This window comes from Marmota marmota, unplaced genomic scaffold, assembly GCF_001458135.2.
Source record: "Marmota marmota marmota unplaced genomic scaffold, marMar, whole genome shotgun sequence".
Classification (NCBI taxonomy): Eukaryota; Metazoa; Chordata; class Mammalia; order Rodentia; family Sciuridae; genus Marmota; species Marmota marmota.
Window position 1 is genome coordinate 91,178 of NW_026007178.1, and position 24,362 is coordinate 115,539.

The window sequence follows — 24,362 nt, forward strand, 5'->3', positions numbered from 1 at the left end:
GTCTGCATAAATGGGCTTGAGGGGGTCAAGGAAAGGATAAGCTCTATGAGTCAGCAAAACTCTCCAGCCTCGCTGTCCAGGGACAGGGGTCTCCTTTAGAAGTGTTAGAGATGAAAAGTCTAAACTGCAGTCACCAGACCTATAGGCACGCACCCCCAGCCCCCTGCACTCACGTGGTCCCTGAGAGCCCACGTACCACACTCCCCCCACACACATGCTGTGGGCCAAAATGTAGCATGGTTCTACTCTAAAACAACAGCAGCAAAGCATTTATTTCCCAAAAAGGGACAAGGTCACAAGAAAAGGCCTATTAAATAATTAACTAAGTCCATGGAAAAGTCATTTAAAAATACCCCCCATGGAGTTTTAGGACAAAACAACAACTTGGTGAATGTTTGGTTACAGTTTTTAGCTCCTTCTGTTGCCCTTGATACACTACTGTGGGTTTTCAGCCTCCTTTGCCAATCTTGCTCAGCACTAGAGGTACAAAGATTAAAGTCCAGATATGTGAGTGGATGGGGCCCATTTGCAGCTTGATATGTGGGCTCTTATGAACCCAGAGAACCCCTATGTTGATTTGTGTCAGCTGTTACCCTGGCATAGGGACTAGGAACTATGCCAGTCAAGAAAACACAGCCTTTGTCAAGTGTCCATAGATGAAACTTTATTATGTATGGTACTGGGGATTGAACCCAGGGGCACTTTACCACTGGGCTACTTCCAGTGGCTTTTTATGTTTTATTTTGCTACTGGGGATCAAACCCAGTGGTGCTCTAATAATGAGCTATATCCCAGCTCTTTTTATTTTATTTTTGAGACAGAGTGTTGCTAAGTTGCCGAGGTTAGTCTCAGACTTAGAATCCTCCTGCCTCCCAAGTAACTGGGATTATAAACCTCTAGCACCATACCTGGCCAGAGCTGAAATTTAATAGGGGGAACAAGTTGGGAGAGTCGAAAAAACAGAAAAAAGTGAGGGCACCCAGAGGTTAGCAATAGTAGAAACCTGCCTACTACCCCTATAAGGGCTGTGCGAAGACACGGAGGAGGTAATGTTATTGTAGTTCAGGTGCCAATTTTGTCATAGAGGCTGCCAGGTAGAGGGCATACATTGGAGGGAGGGCTTGTTAGCAGAAACTAGACCTTGGAGGGTGTCCAATTAGAGATGCCACTTGAATTAAAGGACACTGCTAGAAATCTTTTGTAGTTGTTCAGCATCCATTCCTACTTCTTTTTATTCCTACACCATGATTTTCCTTTCTAGGAATTTGCCCCTTTCCCATTTGGTACAATTTTGGTGGTACTGCCAATCAAGGTGCGTTTAGCCAATCCTAACCAGGTCATGGGTGGGCAGGTAATACTAAGTACACCAAACACATCCTCTCTCAGGATTTCAATCTGGAGCACAAAGACAGAAAATAGTTGAACTGTTTCAGCCATATTGTGGTACCTTGAAAAGACAAGGCACTCCATCCCTATATACCTAGACTCTCAGAAATACTCCAGTTCATATTTAATTCTTCCCCAAGGCCTCTTTAATACTTCCATTAAATTCCTTCATTCAGCCAAGTTTACTTAAGTCTGACAATTTTTAATGACAATGCCTACCATCGCCCCATACGCCAAGTCTTTGTTTCCAACCCTCAGAACATCCACCTTCCATGCCTCCTTGGTGTTAAGAATGTGTACTCATCCTTCAATACCAAATCCAAGTGTTAAGTCTTCTGTGAAAGTGTTCCCAATCCCCTTCCTCGCCAAGAAAATTCAGTTGCTCATCTCCTCTAGCTTCCCATAATACTACATAATATCTCTCTTTCAGTACTTATCATAATATCTGATTATCCATTACTTGTCTGTCTCCCTTCTAGAATGTGAGGCTCTTGATGGTTGAGCCATGTCTTATTTTATCTCTGGATTCTCAGTACTTGGCATCTTGGCCCATAATGAATGCTTGATTAAAAGAGCATTTATATGAGCCAGGTGCAGTGTTGCATGCCTGTGATCCCAGCAGCTTGGTAGGGTGAGGTAGGAGGATTGCAAGTTCAAAGCCAGCCTCAGCAAAAGTGAGGCACTAAGCAATTTGGTGAGACCCTGTTTCTAAATAAAATACAAATGGGGCTGGGAATGTGACTCAGTGGTTGAGTGGCCCTGAGTTCAATCCTTAGTACCAAAAAAACAAAAACACCTTTACAAGAATGTATTTTGTATTTTCTCTTGATTATAGTGAAAACCAATAAAAGTTCTTTCCTTCCTTGCATTTAAAAGGGTTCGAAGCTCATGGTCATACATACTTAAAGGGTAGAAATAAATCCAATATATGCCCTCAATAAGAAGAACTACAAAGAGATACTTTTATAAAGACAGAATAGAAACTAAAAGAAAGTATGGAAGGGAGGAGACAGAGAGAATGTAAAGAAGTCAGGAGGAGTAACAGCCAATTACAGAGCTGTACAAGGAAATACCATTTGGGGCATAGAAATATGGAGAGAGTTCTTAGTGTTCCCCTTGAGATAGATTCCTTAGAGATGTAAGGAAGGTGAGTCCAGAGGTACATTGGTAAATATTTGACAATCAGCTCTTTGGGGCAGGTTGTTCCCTTTTAAGGAGAAGGCCTTAATTTGTAAAATTTCCCCTTTATTTTTTTTGTAAATAATCCCACCATGGCCAATTTCAAGCTACCAATGTGGTATCACTGAATGTAGAGTTAAGAAGAGATGCTCTGTATTATACTATTATCTAGGATTTCCACCATGCAGTTAAAACAGAGATAATTTCAAAATGATAGGTAATAGTCAGTGTAGTAAAAAAAATAAGTAATTATTACCTTAATTTAATCATAAGTTTATATATGTTCATTTTGAATGATGGTCATTCAACACCTTCCTTGCAAACTTCCTAAAATTTTAATTATCAGCTCTTGAGAGTGGGTGAGAGCCAGTAGTATATCACTGTAGGCAGCCCTATCCCTGGGCTGCCTGTCAAGTCAGGAGCTGACCACAGAAGCAGAGGTATACCAAGGTGAGATAAGGATTACAGGCCAATTTTAGTGTAATATAATGCACAGAGTCTCCAGGTCTGCTAGGTGATATGGTTCCCAGGAGAGAAACTATACTTGGTATGTTTAAATACCAGATAGTTCTAACGTAGAACACTTCAGATTTATCATTCCCATTGCTGGAAATTGTCTTTGAAATTGAGATTGATCGTGAGAAAAACAACTTCTGTTAAAAGCATCCATTGACTATCCCTGGACTGTCATGTATTTATACAGCTATGTTGAGAGCTCTGTTCTCTGAAGTTTGTTCAATGAACAGCTTGGCTTTTGGTCCTCAAGTTCTTAAATTCTCCTCTTTTACTCACATAAAGAAAATTGACTCCGGTTCAGATTTTATGCATGCAAAAAAGGAGGTACCCATTATAGTTTGCCAGGAAAGCCTCACCTTTGCAAACTGAAGCCATTTTTGCAGTGAATTGAACATGGTGGTGGTTTCCTAATTCAGCATATTTTTGGTCTAACTTAATTTTGGGTCCCACCTTCACAGGAGCTTTTCAGTGCTGCAAAGAACAAAGAGGAAATACAGCTGAATACCTGGTATTCTAATTATAAATGTCCCTAGTACATGCTTAGCACACTACATACATCATCTTAGTTTTTTATTTTATTCGTTCTTTTTAGTGATAGACAGTAGAGTGTATTTTGACATATTTGTACAAACACGAAGTATGTCTTATTCTAATTAGGATCCCAGTCTTGAGGAGATTCACTGTGGTTCATTCATATATGTGCACAAGGGACTATCATGTTAAGTGAAGTAAGCCACTCTCAAAAGCCAAAGGTCAAATCTTCTCTATGATATGCAGATGCTAACACATAACAGAGGAGAGGGAAGAATAAGAAGTTCATTGTTTTAGACAAAGGGGAATGAAGGGAAGGGGTGAGGGACAGGAATAAGAAAGACAGTAGAATGAATCTCACTTTTCTATGTACCTGTGTGGATACATCATCTTATTTTATCCTCAAAAACATTGGGCACAATTATTTTTCCAGTTTAAAATTTAAAAAGGGGGGCTGAGGTTGTGGCTCAGTGGTAGAGCGTTTGCCTAGCACATGTGAGGCCCTGGGTTTAATCCTCAGCACCACATAAAAATAAATAAATAAATAAATAAAGTAAATATATTGTGTCCAACTACAAGTAAAAAATAAATATAAAAAATTAAATTAAAAAATCTCAAATCAAGAAAGCAAAGTGAGCACCTAGCACCAGACCCCACAGCTTAAGAGAGCAGAGCTGGTATTTGAAGCCAGGTGTTTCTGATGCTTTCCCACTCCCCCATGCTGCCTTGGGAGCTGCCTCTCCACTGGGAAGGCTGGGCTGAGAGAGGGTGGTCTGCCTACAGTGTTAATGGTGAGGGCATGTGCAATTTTGGAGAGTCACTTGGAAATTCTAAACTCAATAAGATTTAAAAGCACAATCCATGGCCCCACCCCTTATATCAAACATATGGCTTATCTTAAGAGAACCTAGAATACATATTTCTTCTTTAAAGCTGATACTTTAGGGAAACATTTTTTCTTTTCTTCGAGTTGGGGTTTTGCTCTGTTTGCCCAGGCTGTCCTCAACCTCCTGGGCTCAAATGATCCTTCTGCCTTAGCTCCTGAGGACCCAGGAACACAGGCACATACCACTACACATGGCCAAGTCCAATTTTAAAGCAAATCATCGGATACAATTAGACCTCTTTGTTCCCTTTCTCCTATCCTTCTTTCCTTTTCCTTGCCGTACTTTGAGAAGGAAACCCTTTCCTGGAAAGTCGGCCCACACTTCTCATCCAGCATCAAAACCCTTTCAGCCTTCATCCCAGGCATCAGCTACAACTCACCTTCCTGTTTCCTATCCCTCTCTTACCAAAATGAACACCTTAAGTGAAGGCACGGGAGTAGGGAGAGAAAGACTGTGCGATCTCTCTAACGTTTCTCCTTCTTCCTTTCCATGAGTGAAAGACAAAATGCCCTACTTACTAGGTTTATGCTAATCATACAAAATTTTATAACCCTTTGTCTGCATAGTTTTGTTTTTGTTTTATTTTTGGTACCAGGGATGGAACCCAGGGGTACTTAACCACTGAGCCCCATCCCCATCCCTTTTAATTTATTTATTTATTTTATTTTGAGACAGGGTCTTGCTAAGTTGCTGAGACTGGCCTCAAACTTGTGACCCTCCTGCCTCAGTCTCCCGAGTTGTTGGGGTTACAGGCATGCACCACTACACCCTGCTTGGATGGGTTTTCTTGTGTGTGTGTTTCCCCCACCTTTACCTATTGGAGTTCACTCTGCATTCCATCCATCCACAAGAGTGCCTCAAGCAGGGACTTGCTTACATACATTTCTGAGGTTATGCTCAATTTCCTAGCTAGTTCCCCCTAGAAAGCCCTGAAGAACTGACATATTTACAAACTGCTCCAGAACACTGAAAGAAACCACATGTATTTCATTTGAACTAAATAATTTGAATAAAATTTGAACTGAATATTCGACTAGTTTTATTACAGGGCCCCTCTACCCTCCCTTTTATTAGTGTTTCTTCTCTTCTCAGAATCTCCCCCTTTCTGTTGCCCAGTGTCTTTCCCTTCTGCAGCCCTACTGGGTGCCCAGGTCCTCCCTCCTCCCACCCTGACATGAAACAAAACTGGCTGGAGGCATGTAGACCAGTGCCATTTTATTTTGTTTTACATTTTGATTTCCAACAGCTCATCGCTGACTTTGAGAAGTACTTTGCATTTTTGTTGAACATGTATCCTGAAACATTGTTCAACTTCCTTTTTCACTCTAGAAGTATTATTATGGATTTTATAAGATCTTCTATGTAGATAATCAAAACTTCTGTGAGTTGGAGTAGTTGTTTTCCCTCCTTCCCACTCTGTAAGCCACTATTTCCTCTTCTTGCCTTATTAAACTGGTTAGAACTTCAAGTACAATATTGATTGGCAGTCATGAGTGGCAGCTTGGCCATATCCCTGGTGTTAAGAAGAAAACAGTCTTTCTCTACTGAGTGTAATATAAGACAGAAATTTTTGTAGTTTCTCTATATCAATTTAAAGCTTCCTTGTACTTGCAGTCTACTGAGATGTTTATTCATTTGTGTTTGTTTTGTTATCATAAATGGCTGTTGAATTTTATCAAATTTTGATCAATTGGGCTGGGGATGTGGCTCAAACGGTAGTGCGCTCACCTGGCATGCGTGCGGCCCGGGTTCCATCCTCAGCACCACATACAAACAAAGATGTTGTGTCCGCCGAAAACTAATAAATAAAAATTCCCTCTCTCTCTCTCTCTCTCTCTCTCTCTCTCTCTCTCTCTCTCTTTAAAAAAATAAATAAAATAAATTAAAAAATAAAAATTTTCATCAATTGTCGTGACCATATGACTGGGTTGTTCTTGGTGGTGTTGGTAAGTTAATGTGGTGGATTGTATTCATTGATTTTTTTTTTTTTAGTATTAAACCAGCTCCATATTCTCAGGATAAATCCACTTCATCATGATGCATTATTTTTTATATTGAATTCAAAATTCTCCCTCTCCCCCTATTCCTCCTCCTCCTCCTTATTTTTTTCTCTTTCTTCTCCTCTTTCACCTCCTCCTTCTTCTCCTTCACTGGGGGCTGGGGATAGAATGCAGGGCCTTGCACATGCTAGGCAAGTGCTCTATCACTGGGCTACATCCCCAGCCTGGTGTTATTTCTTCTTAAATTTTGGTAGGATTTCCCAGTGAAAACATGTATGTAGGCCTAGACATTTCTTTCTTGAATGTCTATAAATTTGATCTTTCTATACATATGCATCTATTGAGTTTACTTACTTTTGTTTGAAATTTGGTAGTTTGTACCTTAAGCAATCCTTCCATTTTAATCTAATTTGCAAAGATATGTGCATAGAGTTATTCATAGTATCCTTTTAATTTCTACAGGGTCATAACTTGTATTAAACCTTGAAAAACTAGTTTTGGGGATTTCTCTATTCTTTTTTACTGTTTTACTTTTAAAATTTTTTCCAAATTTTTATTGGTGCATTATATTTTACTGGTACATTATATGTATTGGTGTATCATATTTATTGGTACATTATATTGATGGGATTTGTTGTTACATATTCATATATGCACACAATATAACAAATGTAATTTGGCCAATATCATCCCTTGGTCCTTTTTCTTTATTGATCTCCCTTTGATTTCCATGAGATCCATCCCCACCTTTGTTTTCCTTTCTGCTCTCCAGTATCTGCATATTTCTCTGTTCATTTTTCATTTTCAATCTCATTGATTTCTGCTAAAATCTTTATTTATTTATCCTCATTCTACTGGATTTGGGTTATTTTCACCTTTTTTCTAGTTATTTAGGACAGATGCTTTCAGAACTGATTTGGGATCTTTATTCTTTTCTTGTACAAGCATTTAATGCTATAAATGAGCCACCTAGCAATGATTTAGCTGCAGTTTGCATATTTTAATTTTCATTCAATCAATGCAAAATATTTTCTAATTTTTATTGAGTCTTCCTTTTTTGACCATACGTTACTTAGAAGTAAGTGGTTTAACCTCTCTAAGTGTATGAAAATTTTCTGAATGTTTTCTTATTTATTGGTGAGGTTTTTTTCTATTTTGGTCAGAGGACACTCTCTGTATGATTTCAATCATTTTAAATTTGGTAAAATTTACTTTATGCTCCAGGATATGGGCTATATTGGTGCAATTTACATATGTACTAAAAAATAATTGTTATATAGAAGGTTATGAAGATAAATTAGATTCAGTTGGTAGTTGAAGGACACACATAACAGTTATATATCCTTACTAATTTTCTTTCTACAGCTTTATATTACTAAGAGAGTGTGGAAGTCTCCAAACATAGTGGATGTATTTATTTATCCTTTCATATATGTGAACCATATCTTTCTTAAAATTGGAAAGTTTTCAGTTATGTCATTGAATAGATTTCTGATGACTTTCCCTCTTTTTGCTCTTTCAGATACACACAAAATGCAGATATTTGTTCATTTATGGTGTCCCAAAGGTCTCAAGGCTCTTTTTGTTCTTTCTTTTCTTTTCTTTCTTGTCTGACCAGAATATTTCAAAAGACCTATATGCAAGTTCAGGATTCTTTCTTCTACTTGATCTAGTCTGTTGTTGAGGCTTTCAACTGCACTTATTATTTGACTCATCAAGCTCTTCATTTCCAAGATTTCTGCTTGATTCTTTTTTCAAGATTCTTTCTTTGCTGAATTTTTCATTCATATTGTTCGTTGCTTTTCTAATTTTGTTCAACTCTCTATATTTCATTAACCTTGTATATTTATTTAAATTCTTTATAAGGCTTCTCATCAATATTGTTTCCTTTGGAATCTATTGCAAGAAGGTTATTATATTCTTTTGGAGGCATCATGTTATTGTGTTTTATAATATTCTTGTGTTCCTACATTGAAACCTGTGCTTCTCACAAATCACTTATTTCTATCACTTCTATGGGATGTCCTTCATAGTCAACAGATTCCTCCTGAATATGTGTCTTGAGGCAGCAGTTTGGTATGCATGCAATGTTTTCTTTGGTTCCAGTTGGACACCAAAGTATAATCTTCCTATAACTTTCTTGGTATAAGGGTATGTACTTCAGGCCCAAGTACAATCTTTTATAATTAAAGATTATAAGCACAGTGCATGGAATGGTACAGCTGAAGAGATCCACAATCTCCAGAGACTACGAATGGGTGGGGACAATCTAAAAGCTCATGCAGGTGTAGCATATACATGAATGGATGTGGGATGCCCACTGTGCAGAGACTTATACAATGGGAGTAGCAGCATCAGTCAGGTGAAGAGTGTTTCTTCAGGCATTGATGAAGTTAGCTCTGCTGCCACAAGGGCCTCTGGCACTGAGCCAAGTTGGGCATGACATGCATGCCCTTATACCAAGCAGTAGGCTGTCCCTCACCATGCACAGAGAGAGGTGGCAACGGAACCACAGGACCCCCTCTGTGGCATTTACACTCAGTCTGGACTGAACTGCATACCCAAACAGAGTGCAGGGTGGCACAGCAGCAGCAGGAATGTGTTGTGAGTTTCTGTCCCCAGTAGAAGAGAAACATGCTCCCAGAGGAAGCATGGAGATGATGCAGCAGTGGGGACCAAGTGGGCATCTGTCTTCAGTCCTGGCATTGGCACAAGTCCACATGCACCTGGCCGTGACCTTGTTCCCAAGAACAAGGGCCCTACTCTCTCCTGCAATGCAGAACACCAAGTAGGCTTCAGTACTAGGGTCAAATTGCTTTGCTGAGCCAAGTTGGATCCATGAGACTGCAATCCCCCATGCCAACATGGTGGAATGTCCGTGGCATCCCAGAGATGAGGATATGCAGGGGTTTCTGACACTTAAAACAGCTTGAATTTGGACAATAGCTCCCCTCTTAAGATGGTGTCCATTCATAACAGGCTGGGATCTAGAGTCAGTGGGAAGGGTGACATGAGTTACTTTTCTAAAGAAAGTTGCAGTACAAACTCCAGATGGTTCTGCTAACAGTACTTCAAGCAGTGAAATTTTGCAGTAGCTAGGATTCTGGATTCTACACTGATAGACTGCAGGGACTTTCCCATTCACCCCTACCCCTGAAAAGGGGAGCCCCCACACATCTCACTAGAGAGCTGCAGTGACAATTGCTGAGGTGTGTTATTTCTTTCCAATCTCTCTTGCTGAGTTCCAGCATTTTGTCTGTCACTCATCTCAAAATGCAGCAATTTCACCTGTTCCTTTAGTTCTTCTTTGTGGAGGAAGAGATGAGTGTTAGGTACCTCTATTTAGTCATCTTCAAAATTCATATGAATTGTTAGCTGGAGTTGCAAAATCTAGCAAATACCAGTCTTATAATGCTTGTGTTCTAATTTTAATCTTAGAAATGACATTACATTGCCCAGGGAATCTGAGGTAGGAAAAAAAGAGGAAAACCTGGTTTCATTTGTTAGATCAGTGTCCACAAAAATATGTGCCATAGGTTCCTGGTTCCTTCAGGTTATTATAATAGCTAAAAACAGACAACAGATTAGTGAGAGAATTAGTGTTGTTGATGCTGCTTTCACAGAAAAGAAAACAATTCCAGAGTAATGATAGTTGAGAAGATTAGGAGTCAATAGGTGGGTCAACCTGAGTAAGTTTTGAATGAACAAAAAGAAACTATACAAAAATAATATTTTTTCAAACTCACAGAAATGATGATAGATGAGGAGATCTAAGTATGTTTGAATTGGGCTCAGACAAATCTACAGATCACAGACTCATTAAGTGGCTACTCTGAAAAGTAGAGACCTCCTTGAGTGTTAGGATTTATGGGCCATTGTTTCTAATCTGCTTACTGAGCATTATGTTATTAGCCTTTTTTACTTCAGTGATATAAGAAATAAAGATAAAGGTGGTACAAATATTAGGAGATGCTATTATAGCAAATATTTTCGCCTTTTGGGGGACACAAAATACTATGCTCCATTAACTTTAACCAAGAAAAAACTGGAAACCAAGTCCCTGCCTGCCACTCATGCTTCAGCTGATGCGTAAAAAGGAACACTGATTTATAAAGAAAATATATTCATGATAGCACATTCCTACTTACCAAATATTTTTCAGTATAAATGATTTCACTATAATTTTCTTGATGTAAAATAGTCTTTGTTTCTTCTCTGATTAATAAAGTATTCTCTTTTTAGGAAATCACAAAATACAGAAGAGTAGAATAAGTGATCATCCACAATGTCACAATTCTGAGGTAAACAATCGGTTGCCCAGTCCCTTTTATAACTCATTCATCTCTTAAGTTATATGCATATATTAAAACATCACATTGTACCCCATAAATATATTCAATTATTATTTATCAATTTAAATTTTTAAAAATAAAAATAAAAATAGTAAAAGTCATTAGCAATCTTGAGAAAACATAATCAGGGTGATTGTTCTTCATACAACATGATGCAGGATTAATATTCTTTATATGAACAACCACAAAAAACCCACTGAAAAGAAAAAAAATTAAAGCACTATGAAAAATGAAAGGATAAATGAGTAAAAATTAAGATAGAAAATTAGCCAAAAAACAGTTCAAATTACATTAGAATATTTTTAAATATTCTAGTAACTTTAAATGAAAAATAAAAACTGAGATTAAAAATTATCATATTAGGGAACACTTAGTGTTTTACTTAAAAATAGAGACTATATCATAGATATAATTCATAAGGATGCGGTGAAATGGAACTTTTATAAATCACCCGTTGCTGAGGCGCTGCAATCTGTTGAGCCGCCATCTGGGGGCGCAGATCCCAGTCTTGTGGCTAAGAGTGACGTGGTCAATCTCGAATCCGAACAGAGGAAGGGGAGGACACTGCGGACCGCGGACCAGAGCACCAGCAGCAGCAGCTTCCGGAGCAGTGGGAGCCAGACGCCCTGTGCTGTCTTTCCGTCGTCGAGACTAGGTCGCGGCCCTTTCCCTCCTCACCCGGTCGGTGGGTTGTGTCCTGGACGGATTTAAACAGTCAAGTAAAATCGAGCTGAGCAATCATGGCAGAAGGTGGATTCGATCCCTGTGAATGTGTTTGCTCTCATGATCAAGTGATGCGAAGGCTGATCGAGTTGTTGCGGCAGTCCCAGTCCTACTGCACGGACACAGAATGTCTTCAGGAATTACCAGGACCCTCCGGTGACAACGGCATCGATATTACTATGATCTTGATGGCGTGGATGGTTATTGCAGTGATCGCGTTCTTGCTGAGACCACCTAATCTAAGAGGATCCAACTTATCCGGAAAGCCAACCAGTCCTCATAATGGACAAGATCCACCAGCTCCTCCTGTGGACTAACTTTGTGATAAGGGAAGTGAAAATAGTTAACACCTTGCAAGATTAAAGGAACGAAGATGACCAGAGTACTCTTAACTCCATTAGAACTGTTTTTCTTTTTGCATCTGCGACATGGGATGTTATTGTTTTCATGAGCTTCTAGAAACTTCAATTGCGAACTTATTTTTGCTTCCTGTGCTATCACCATTCCCTTTGAAATGTATTTGAGTAAATGATTACATTTTTAAAGTTACATGGGGCTGTTTTGGTTGTCCTAAACATTCTACTCATTCTGTTTGTAAATGTGATTCCAATTTTGGGGTGATTTGTGACCTGATTGAAGGAAATTTGAGTTTTCTGCATTTAAATATTTTAACTAGTCTTGATAGGTTTTTAAGGTTTTGTTTTCTTCATAAGGTATTTACAAAGTTATTTGGGGTTATGTGGCATTATATGAAAGAAAATGAGAACCACGCTGTATTTACATTTACTTTGGGAGTTTATAAGTGGGTGGAAGTTTTCTCTAATTCTTGGGACTATGCCAACTCTTGGAATATTTTACAAATTAATGCTGAAATCTGTATCATCTATTGGAGATGACTTATGTGGCTAGATTAGGAGAAGGAGAAATGAAATGGCTGTTTTAATAATTTTTTACACCCATTAAAAATGTCTAATGTTAATAATGTTTTGTTTTGTTTTGTTTTGTTTGCAGTGCTCAGCATTGACCCCAGGGCATGCTAGGCAAGTGCTCTACCACTGAGCTATCTCCCCAGCCTGAGAATACCATAAATAACCATGATTTACAGTCCAATATATGACATTTTCAAGCCACTATACCCTAGCCTTACAAGATTCATGAAAGGAGAGGAAATGTTCATTCTTTCTGCCTTTGACAGGAATAATCTATCTAGTAATAATTTAAGCTATAATTTATTTTTTAAATGAGTGCCTCTCAGGAAACCTCTCTTCTAACACTTCCCTGTTAAAGTGAAACTACCTTATGTTTATATTGAGGCTTACTAGCTTACTGACATTTGAATTCCTATTTACTTATTCACTCTATTTTATTTAAGGAAATTTTGAGACTTTTGTTATCCTTCCAACTTCAAAAAAAAAAAATCTAATGAAGTCTTGGTTTATTCCAAGGGAAAAGGAAGAAAATGAGAAAGAAGAATATTTTTGTCACTCCTTAGCTCATTCCTGTTTGGTAATGGGATGGATTGGGGTGGATGGAACATCAATATAAGTGAATTTTGAAATGCATAAAAAAGTAAAAGTTTACGTTCTTTTTGCCCACGTAGTTATGGAATTTTTTCCTTAACAAGTGATTACACATGATTTATGGGGCTAGAAGATATTTTGTTAACAATGTAAGGATTTTTACCCCCTAGGTCAGTCTAGCTTTTCACTGTACAGATCTGAAAAACTATTCATAAGAACTAAATGCACTTCTCTATATTATTGTACTGTTTAATAGTCTCTGATATGATTGTATGACACTCATAGGGTGTTTCCCCCTTTATTATGATTATCTTTTAGATAAACATTGTAAAGGCATTATTTCATTATATAATCCAATATTCATGGCTTACATTCTTCCTGTGCATCTTGGTTTTGTGTTCAACTTCTTGAAATAATACAGCTAGCTTTTAATTACTTGTGCTGATAAAGGGGTAATGTTAGCACAGGTAAGTACAAATCACCCATTGCTGAGTTTTTTGTTATAATATTCCATGTTTTATAATTTGTCAACAAGTAACACAAAACACTCTTAAAATACAAAGTATATTTTAACTATATTTGACAATAATTTATAATAATAGAGACATTTATATTATAGCATATATAAACATGGGTCCATTCAAGAAGGATATAGCAGGGCTGATGTCGTATCTCAGTGGTACAGTGCTTGTCTATCATGTGTGAGGTACTGGGTTCAAGCCTCAGCACCACATAAAAATAAATAAAATAAAGGTATTGTGTCCACTTGCAACTAAAAAAAACAATTTAAAAGGATATAGCAGTCTTCCAGATATTTTCAGCTCAAGTATGCTCTCTTAATGTTTGCAAATTGGATTGCAAACCACATACTGGAGAATACAAAAATATTTCAAAGAATATTTTCAGTGGTTAATAGTGCTGCTATAGAAGTATATGCAAAGCACATAAGAATGCAATCTGATTCTCCTCCTGGGGTTTTCCATGTCCTTAGACATAAAGATCACCTTTGAGGGGCTGGGATGTGGTTCAAGCAGTAACGTGCTTGCCTGGCATGCGTGGGGCGCTGGGTTCGATCCTCAGCACCACATAAAATAAAATAAAGGTGTCCACCGAAAACTGAAAAATAAATATTAAAAAATTCTTTCTCTCCCTCTCTCTTCTCTCTCTCTCCAAAATAAAAATATTTTAAAAAAAAGATCACCTTTGATATGGGCCCCTTTGGTCTACCACAACCTGTATAATTACCAGTGAAATCTAAGTTCTATCTATGGATAAAACAGCGTTTGTTTTATAAATGGACAGACAAGAGCTTAAAGACCAAAGGGCCAGCAGGTACCTGTGACCTTTTGTTCTTTTTGGCATCATATGAAGACTGCTTGGACTGGAATATACGGGAATATAATTTGCTACACTGCTATAGCAAAGGGACCTCCAAATCCATGCCTCTCTTTTTATGAGCCAATATGAGAGTTATATTTAACCTGCTAGGTAATAAACAATTTGACCTCAAACACCAAGCAGTCTAAGCGTAGATGACACAGTTAACAGTTGTCTGAATCCAGGTGCACAGAATCTGTAGACTTTGTCCCCCAACTCTCTTTTCCCTAGAGCCTATGGAAATATGTTTGTTCATAAAAATCTGCTGCCAGGAAGATGGGAAGCTATGGTCATGTGGGATGTTGAACCCTCCCACAGACGGAGGAGCTTCTGTCACTTCAAGTATGGCAGCCTAGGGCCAGGTATAAGGAAATTCTTTTGTCTCTACAATATCTTTCATATTTTCTCCTGCTTCCTCTGTGTCACCAGAACAATTTCCTCCCATCTAAACCAATAATGTTCCTTTGAAATCATCCAGTTGCCTATAAAAATGTTAAAGATTGGCATCTGGTGGAAGCCTGCTCTTGAAGCTGCAGTGGAGCCATTCAGAAACAATTTCAAATCTTTGGCCACATCCTGCAGGGTAATTATAATCTTTCTCTCTGATATCACCAAGCCCAAGTCCTCAAGAGACACAACCTTCCAGATTCATTGATGGAATGAATCTGATAATTTACTAATTAGTTGCTCACAGCAAGTCTAAATCCAGAATTCACTCTCGGTCATTCTTTGAACAATTCTGAGGGCACTATACTAAAAACTGGAGTAAAGAGGAAAAAAAGCAAGTAAAATTTGGCAATGATATTATCTTTGCTAAGAAAGAACACAAAAAAATTAAAAGATAAACTAAATAAAAGATTGATATTAAGACTACTGCCACTCTAAAAAAAATTTGAAGAATTACATTCTTATTTAAGCTGCTTGTTAGTGGGGAAGAAGTGTATGGAGAAACCTTCCCTTTACCACTCAAGGTGTTTCCTAATAAGAAAACAAGTTGGATGGGATATAAAGGAGTGAATGCAATAGTATACCCTAACTTACTTTCAAAGAGCTATGTCCTTATCAGAACCTCTTTCCTGTCCTTTTCTTCTATATACTATTTCCCACACTAAACTGTAAGTTATATAAAAGAAAGAAAAGAGAACTGAAATGATATATACAACTTACATTAACAAAAGTTGTGCTAAGGCTTTAGCTCGGTGGTAAGAGTGCTTGCTTAGCATACAAGAAGCCCTGGGTTTGATCCCATTCACTGCCAAAAATACATTAATGAAAATTTGTATTCCACTGGCCTCTTTAAAATAACTTCAGTAATATATGAATTTGTTGCCCAGGAAAATAAAAGTTGCAAAAAATTTTGTTGTTCATTGCAGCAACTGCTTGAAAGAACCATCAGTTCTTCAGCTAAAAATGTCAAATAACATTTTTCAATTGCAAGACTCTTTGAATCCCTTGTCTGAAAATCCATGTTTTAATTACAGAAAGATATTTGTTGCATGTTCTTAACCATATAAGGAAGGTTAAAAATGGTTAATTTCATAGAATGAGAGGGTATAATAAAGGTCACAAGAAGCTGCAAAAGGGAAGGAGAATACAGAGAGGATGGACAATAGGTACCAAAATACAGTTAAAGAATAGGAATAAATTCTACTGTTCTATATCAAAGTAGGGTGGCTACACAGTTAAAAAATTAGCTGTATTATTCAAGCTCAGAAGTATTTTGAATGTTCCTAACACAAAGATGTAATAAACATTTGAGGTGAAAGAAATGCTAATTATCATGATTTGATCATTACACATTGTATACATGGATGGAACTATTACTCTATACCCCATAAATATATAGAATTATTATATACCAAGTAAAAAGTAGATAAATGGCTGAGGTTGTGGCTTAGTGGTATAGCGCCTGCCTAACACATGTGAGGCACTGGGTTCAATCCTCAGTACCACATAAAAATAAATAAATAATAGATTTTTAAAAGGATATAAAATCCTTGACTTGCTATGTCCATTAATCCTAAACTACTATGCCAAGTTTCTTTCCTCATCTTAACCAATTTGTCCAAACTTCAAAGATCCTCTTTGTGAGGTGTCAAAATCAGAATAAATATTATTAAAGTCTTTCATTCTGAAACGCTAATGATGTTGTGGAGATACTGTGATCCTGTTCAACTTTATTTAAAAATATCAACTTTGTCTTATGAATAGGTTATTTGGTATTTTTGTAATACAGTATATGAAGAGTATAGTCACTACTGCTATATGTCTTGTGACAATAGACTGAGCCTTGGTCCTATAACAAATATCTATGGATATTTCTGAACCACATACTGTCTGAAAGAGCAGAAATGGTCAAGGAAAAATTTTTCAGTCCATAGATTTAAATATACAATAAAGTACCCCACCAAAGTAAATACATCTGTATATATTTGCTCTCTAGGAGTGGACAGAGTCATTGCAAGCTTGACAAATAAAACAGAAGAAAGGAAAGAAATCATCGATCAAAGCATGTACAAAAAATAGGTATTAAGGGTTGGAGGTACAATTCAGTGGTAGAATTCTTGCCTAATATGCTCAAGGCTCTGGGAGCACCTAAAAAATGAAAGTTTAAGATCTTTAATATCTATTATTATTCAGTAGTTCTTTCTGAGGCACATCCATTCCTAAGGGTAACGTAGGGATGTCAATTCTCATAGTTCCTGGAAGAGAAAGTAAAAACAATAATGATGTGCAAACCCATTTAGTTCTCATGAAAAGGTCTTTTCTGAGGCAGGAAAACCCAGTTCACCATTGTACTGCCTGACAGTGTGCAACATGCCTATTATTGTGCATGTGTTTTGCTGTTCACAGTGCTGTACCAGGGAAAATTGTGTCTTAATTCCTCCTACAGTCTTCATTCTTTCTAAGATTCAGCTGGTAGGTCCACAGATCAGTCCTCCCGTGAACTTAAGTGTGAGTGTCAGGAGGAGACAGTGGACTTTGAGAGGGTTAAGCAGCACACTATGTGACATCTGAGTTGCAAGGGTCTAGTAGAGGTTGTTGTTATCCTTACAGGTAGCACCACTGCCATAGGACTTAGAAACTGTGGAGGAGATGTGACAATGGAGGAAGGTGGTCCTAGTTTTTTCTGTGAGATGGGGCAAGTGTCAGAGGTGCTATTGAAGGTATCCGAATCCTATAAGTGCCTGCATGACCATAGTATAGAATCCTGAGTCCTCAGTGGGAACTGGAGCAGTGTACAGGGCAGGTAGTGAGGAAATATATGGGAAAATGGGGGGTTATGTGGAGTTATGACTGTGTCTTCAGCACCTAGTGAGTGGCCACCCATATTCTGTATCAAAACTTCTCACCTCTGCCTTCGACAGTACAGAAACAGCTCTAGAGGATACCAGAAAGAATGAGGGAGAGACATTGTGTGCAACACAACACATTTTCTTATAGGAGCAAATGGAGCTAGTTAATGGAAGTGTGTATTATGAGCAAGCTATGCCATTTACATAAACAGAACATGTTTGTGTCTTTCAAAACTGTCAGAATTGCTTGAATAACAATAAACTCACAAAACTCCATAACTTTCGTCAACTTTACTTCAATGGCTATTCCTGGTATTTGTGACCATGGCAATTGCAAATTATTTTATTCCATTCCAGTCTTACTTACTAATATCTATAATATTCAAATCATACATCACTCTTCACATAACAACATCTAGGTTACAGCAAAGCTGAGAAAATGTTAAGGTAACAATGGGATTTTTTTTTAAGAGAGAGAGAGAGAGAATGTTTTAATACTTATTTTTTTAGTTCTCGGCGGACACAACATCTTTGTTTGTATGTGGTGCTGAGGATCGAACCCGGGCCGCACGCATGCCAGGCGAGCGTGCTACCACTTGAGCCACATCTCCAGCCCAGAATGGGATTTTAAAGAGGCAGTACAAGGATAGAAATGCAAAGAGTCACTGCAGGTGGTCAGAAAATGATTTAAACACAGACTCAGGAGCACAACTGCCAACAGGAGGGTACAAGCAACATTTTGAAGTGGGCCACCATCATCATGGGCAACCATGCTGAACTGAATCCTGGGGACAGATAGAGGTTCATCACTATGGTGAGCTTCCTGAACAAGGCTCTTGAAATGTGACTAGATGATAGGTCAGTGTGCTGTGATACAGTTTGAGGTACCCCTTTGCTGAGAGCCACAGCCAAGTCGGAATAGCCCCTGGCATTTTGCCAATAGTATTGGTTGAGAGGCAAGCCATTAAGATGATGCTGGATTAATTCGGTTGTATATTAGACCTGCTGTCCCCCTCGGCCTGCTACTTTGGAGTTTTCCCGGGGATTCCCGGAGAGTTCCCATTGGTTGGGGAAGTGCCAGAGGAGGGATTTCCGGTGTGTGGTTCCTGGAGGAGCCAGGCGTTTGAGGGAGTTCCCGGGGAGCGTGTGTGGAGTGTGCTGGTAGAGTTCAGAAATAAAGTTTGTTCCTGCTGGAGTGGCTCCTGATTTGTGCCCAGCCAGACTGCAGCACCCCTTCTTTTATGGGTCTTAAGTGAGAGTCTGGTGTGATTGATAAGCTCATGTGTCTGATGTTTCTGATATGATTTAATATACCCATGTGTCCATGTGTTCCTCGTTTAATTTGGTAAGTTCAAAGGTAGTAATTTTTATTGGTGTGAAAAATTATTTAACCAGTTTATGCCTTATGGTTGTGCTGGGTAGATGGTGGTTCTTTACTTGTACAAACAAGATGTAGAATTATTGTACATTGGCATGTGTACTTAAAATGAAGTAACTCAAGACAAACTGCTGTTATACAATTGAATAACTCAGGGAAAGAAAGGAGTAAGGCACAGCCTGCTCTCTAAAGTGTGACAAAAGTATTAGTCACTTCAGTTTCAATTCTCTAAAAGTATTTTCCTAAGTTTCTCAATGATGGGGAATCTAGTTGCAGAACCAAATCTCATCTGAAATGACCTGTCTTCTGCCATGTGTCTTGAGATAATATCTCTGCCATCATGGCCAAAATAAATGACTTTGCAAGCACTTGGGAAGCATACATAATTATACTTTGGGATTTATTTTGAAAGTATTTCCAAATTTTTAAAAAATTACAAATTAACAATTGCCATGGAATTGCTCTTATATAACTATCCTCTTCAATGCATTTTCCAATTATATCACTCTGCTTTCAGTGTGAATTATGAGTGATCAAGTGAGGGTAAGATCTAAATCTAGATGAAGAAGGATCTACTCAGCTGGTTGAGTCTATGGTTGTGAGTGCTTTAATATTTAATGTTTTATGCTAACAGAAATTTATTTTAAAAAATGAATAGCTGAGATACACTGAAAAGTTTTTCCATGCTGATAACAAGTGGCAGTGGGTCTCATAGAGGAAGGACTGACCCAACTGGAATATATTCTTTTTTATCATTATTTTGTTTATTTATTTTTATGTGGTGCTGAGGATTGAAACCAGGGTCTCACGTGTGAGAGGCGAGTGCTCTACCACTGAGCCACAACCCCAGCCCCAACTGGAATATATTCTGCTATGGTCTGAATGGATGCTCTTACATTTCTGAGAAATATGCCTGATGACTTCCTTCTTAGGCATACTAACAACAGATGGCACACATCCTTCCTACCATAGATAAAATGCCTTCCACAATAATTGCACTTAATTCCTGTGGGAGTGACCTCACTATTGGAAGAGTAACTTTAGTAACTCCATTAAGAATAAATATATGGGAGAGAGGAAGATGGCAGAGTAGAGGAAGTCCTGTTTCTGGCTGCTCTGTGGCGTGAAGCCGGGAGAGCAGATGGGCAGCTTCTCCACGGGGTCTTACCTAGACAGAGTACAGCATCCTAGCGAGTGTGGGAAGACCCCTTTACAGTGGATTTTCACGGAAATTGCCAGCACTGCGACCACCTGCGCAGAAATCAGAGCCTCTGGGCACGAGTAGGTCTACAGACTCCATACCCAAACCCCACAGTTCGAGCTCATGCACAGCTCACAAGCAGCTTAGCAGAACTACCTATCAGCACCTCTGCAGAACTCCAGACTGTGATCCAATCCTACGCAGGTCACTCAGCTGCTGCTTATCTACAGCACAAGGCCAAAGCCCAGCTCCCCCCACATCACGAGACACCCCAGCACTGGAGGCAGACAGACTCCATCTGGGAAAAACTTCCTCGACATTTTTTGGTGGGCATGGCTATCAGATCAGATTGCAATTTGAGCAGGTACCTGATTTCTAGTTCCCCCACCCTCCCCAGCATAGGTAACTCGACACAGTGACCACCCAACACAAAAACAGCTCTCAGTTGGACAGGAGTGCAGGGTCAACAGGGCGCCACCCACGTGGAGTGAGCCTGGGGGTGAGAGGTCCCACAGTTGGGACCTGATAAGAAGAGAGGGGAGGGGACTAAAGTCTGGAGCATAACAGAGACCAGGATCTGGAAAATCTCTGGGCAAGAAAGGGAGACGATATCAGGGGCTCAAGTCAGATGAGTGGTCAAAAAGAAAGACCTGTGAGGTGCTATTTCCCTGCTGGGACTGGTGAGCGGCACTCCTAGCTTCCAGATGATCCACACGAGATCCAGTCTTCACACCCTGGTCACCTACACCATCCTGAGGGCAGAGACACCTACTGGATGAGATAACCCCACCTACTGGATGTAAAGAGAAAGAAACGGATCTCTAAGAGTATTTTTTTTCCTCCTCTTCCTTCTCTTCTACCCTTCTGTCCTCTGACCCTCATATCTCCAACATATGTAAAACCAAGAACTTTGCATGAAATAGGACTTTTAGGACTGAGTCACCTGATTAATATAATATAGAGGAATTGCATAAGCCCCTTTTTTTCCCTTTTTTTCTTTTTTCTTCTCTTTTTTCTTTCTTTCTTTCCTTCCCTTTTTTTCTCTTTATTCTTTCTTCATCCTCCAAATTTTACTATTTTTACATCCTGTATTTTTCTAAATACATATGTGTGTTTGTTTTATGTGCTCTACGGTCTTCCCACATAATTATCTACCCCAAATTACTTCCTGTCTATTCCCCTGCTGCTAACCCTCTTCACTAGATTTCTCCTTCACATTTCCTAAGATATATTAACTCTATACCCTCACATCTTTCCCCCTCAGCATATAGTCCTATGCCTGACCCCCAGTTCATTGTCCACCACCAGAAACTGTAAACCTTTTTATGAAACTATTGATTATATATTAAATAATAATTGAATCCAACATTTCTGGACATTGAGACTAAACTGTAAATGTCTTAAGAACAACAATTTGTTCATAGGTGATGTATTGTTGACATAGGGATCTGTTAATATTGTCCTTCCCCACAAAGGAGAGATCTTGGAACCCTACAAGAACACTACAAATCCATAGGATAAAAACAATAATACCAGATCCACAGAGCTGGAAAGGAAGACACATGAGCAACATGAAAAGACAAGGGAAGAGAGTACCACAAACAAATCAAGACAACACATCATTAGAAGCATTGGCAGCTATAGCAGAAAAATGACAGAGAAAGATTTCAGGATATACATGGTTAAAATGTTTTGGGATCTCAAAGAAGACATAAAAGAACAAATACAGAAGTAAACTGAACCAGAGTCATATTGAATAACATGAAAGCATTTTCCTACTTTAAAGCTAACAGTGTTCAGATTCTTTTTAACAGTAATTGCATTTGTAATATCAGTTTGTATGAAATATGCTGAGTCACTAAAGTAATTCTACTATCAGTTTTAGCATAATTAATAAAATTCTGGACAAAAAAAAACCCTTAACTTACAAACCCATCTTCTCTCTTAATAAAAATAATAAATTCAAGGATTAGGGGTGTAGCTCAGTACCTGCCTAGCATGCGTGAGGCCCTGGGTTTTATTCCAGTACTACAAAAATAAAATAAAATTTTAAAATAATGAATTCAAATAAGACATATTACATCATTTTCACTTCTGATTATTACATTCACTGGTTCTGTTGGATAGAATACAAAGATATTATGTTTTGCATGGGTTCTTTTTCATAAAATATCTGCTTAAATCAAATTATAACATCTGAATTAAGATTTTATTATTACTAAGCAAATGAGAAAACACTCTGCTTGATTTTTTATGGAGATTTGAATGCCTCTTCTTAGGTTCTGTCAAATTCTGACTTATATTGCTAACCCTACCCTAACCTTAACTCTTAAAGAAGAATAAAATTAATTACTAAATTAAAAAGATAGCTCTGTTAAATTACAGGGGTATCTATTAGTTTACATAATGTTGAAAGTGGAAGAAGTTCAACAAAGAATATGAATGAGACACCAACAGTTATGGAATGTATTGTATAATTAAAAGGAAATACATTCTTGAGCTCTGATATTTTCAAAATATGGAAGAAATTATAGATATGCTACTAAAGTATGCATTATTAAATATATCTATCCAATAGTACCTGAATCTAAACATCAAAAATATCATGGAAGAACTTCTGAATTTTGCCATTTATCTCTCAAACTTTTAGAAACAAATGTTTGACTTTTCCAAGTGTCTTGTTCTCCCTTTCCATTTCCCACTCCCTCCATCTACCTCCATTTGTTCCTTTTTTCTTTTCTTTCCCTTGTTGTGAAACATAGTACATAACTCTTTCCATTTTGATGTTAAAATTATAGTAATGGCTGAAACTAGTATGACCATATGATTTATTTTACAAACTAGAATGTTTTCAAGTATAAAAACATATGTTATTTGCATTTATACCTGAACATTAGATGGAAACCAAGGGCATGTGGTTACCATACTTATAAAATCACATAAAGGTAAACTAGCACCCCCCCAAAAAAACAGTTCTGTACTTTTGCACAGCAAGGAAAAGGCAAATGTAATACTGAAACTTTATGTTGTATCATTTATGCAGTTCCAAACATTAACTGCTTTAGCTATCTATAGCAAGTGAAAACATTTCAATTATACATGTTTGTCCATTTCTTTTCTCAGGTTTATTATATATTAGATTGTTAGTAAAAGTAAGCACAATTTTTTATTTCTACTTAAAACTACCTTCTAAAGAGTTCATTTGATTTAATCTGTTCTGTATTCAGTGTCTTGGCTTCATCATGCCACTAGAAAGTATGGCAAGTTTAAAAACTAGTGATAACATATGTGCCAAGAAGTCTATCTTCAAAGTCTCCACAGAGGCTAACCATAAGCCAAAGGGGGTTCCTAGGGTTATGGTTGTAGTCTATTTTAGGCACACACTCTACCACTGAGCTACATTCCCAACTCCTTGGTTGTAGAATATATATAAGCCAATGGACCCCATTTCTAGTTGGAACAACTGGATTTCCTGTTTCCAATTATCACTATGTTTATATATTTGGTTCTATAGAAACAAAATTGAATGACATATATGTCTCAACCAATTTGAACTCACACTGAAATAATAAAAATGGCACATTTTCACTAAAACACATAAATATATTTCGTTATCCCATTTTATACATGTGATAACTGACAATCTGAGAAAATAAGTACCTTACTCAAGGTCAAAACACTAATTCCTGGGCTGGGGCTAGGGCTCAGCAGTAGTGCACTTGCCTGGCATGTGTGAGGCACTGGGCTTTATTCTCAGCACTGCATATAAATAAATAAAACAAAGATCTATCAACAACTGAAAAATAAAACTAAAAATTAAAAAAAAAAAACACTAATTCCTGGTGCAATCAGTTTTCAAACTAAGATTCTTGGGACTCACTTGTCCTTTTCTTTTGTTTTCAATAATAATATCTTGAGAGGGAGGAGCCAGCGGCCAGGGAGGTTCTAGTCTGTTTGGCCTCGCGGCATCCGCCCCCTTCTGCGCGGTCACGCTGAGCCAGCGCCCGGGCCTGGGA

The 24,362-nt window shown here is 38.1% G+C and overlaps 1 protein-coding gene across 1 annotated transcript; it reads left to right on the plus strand.

The window, feature by feature from the left end:
• Positions 1 to 11,367: 11,367 nt before the first annotated feature.
• LOC107133674 (small integral membrane protein 14-like) lies at positions 11,368 to 12,553 on the plus strand. Its single transcript, XM_048797683.1, has one exon. It carries the CDS (start codon positions 11,592 to 11,594, stop codon positions 11,889 to 11,891), a length of 300 nt encoding a protein of 99 aa, XP_048653640.1. The 5' UTR covers positions 11,368 to 11,591; the 3' UTR covers positions 11,892 to 12,553.
• The last annotated feature ends 11,809 nt before the right edge of the window (positions 12,554 to 24,362 follow it).

Excerpts from the sequence above, each read along its gene's own strand:
- LOC107133674 (XM_048797683.1), top strand. The coding sequence starts at position 11,592 with ATGGCAGAAGGTGGATTCGATCCCTGTGAATGTGTTTGCTCTCATGAT.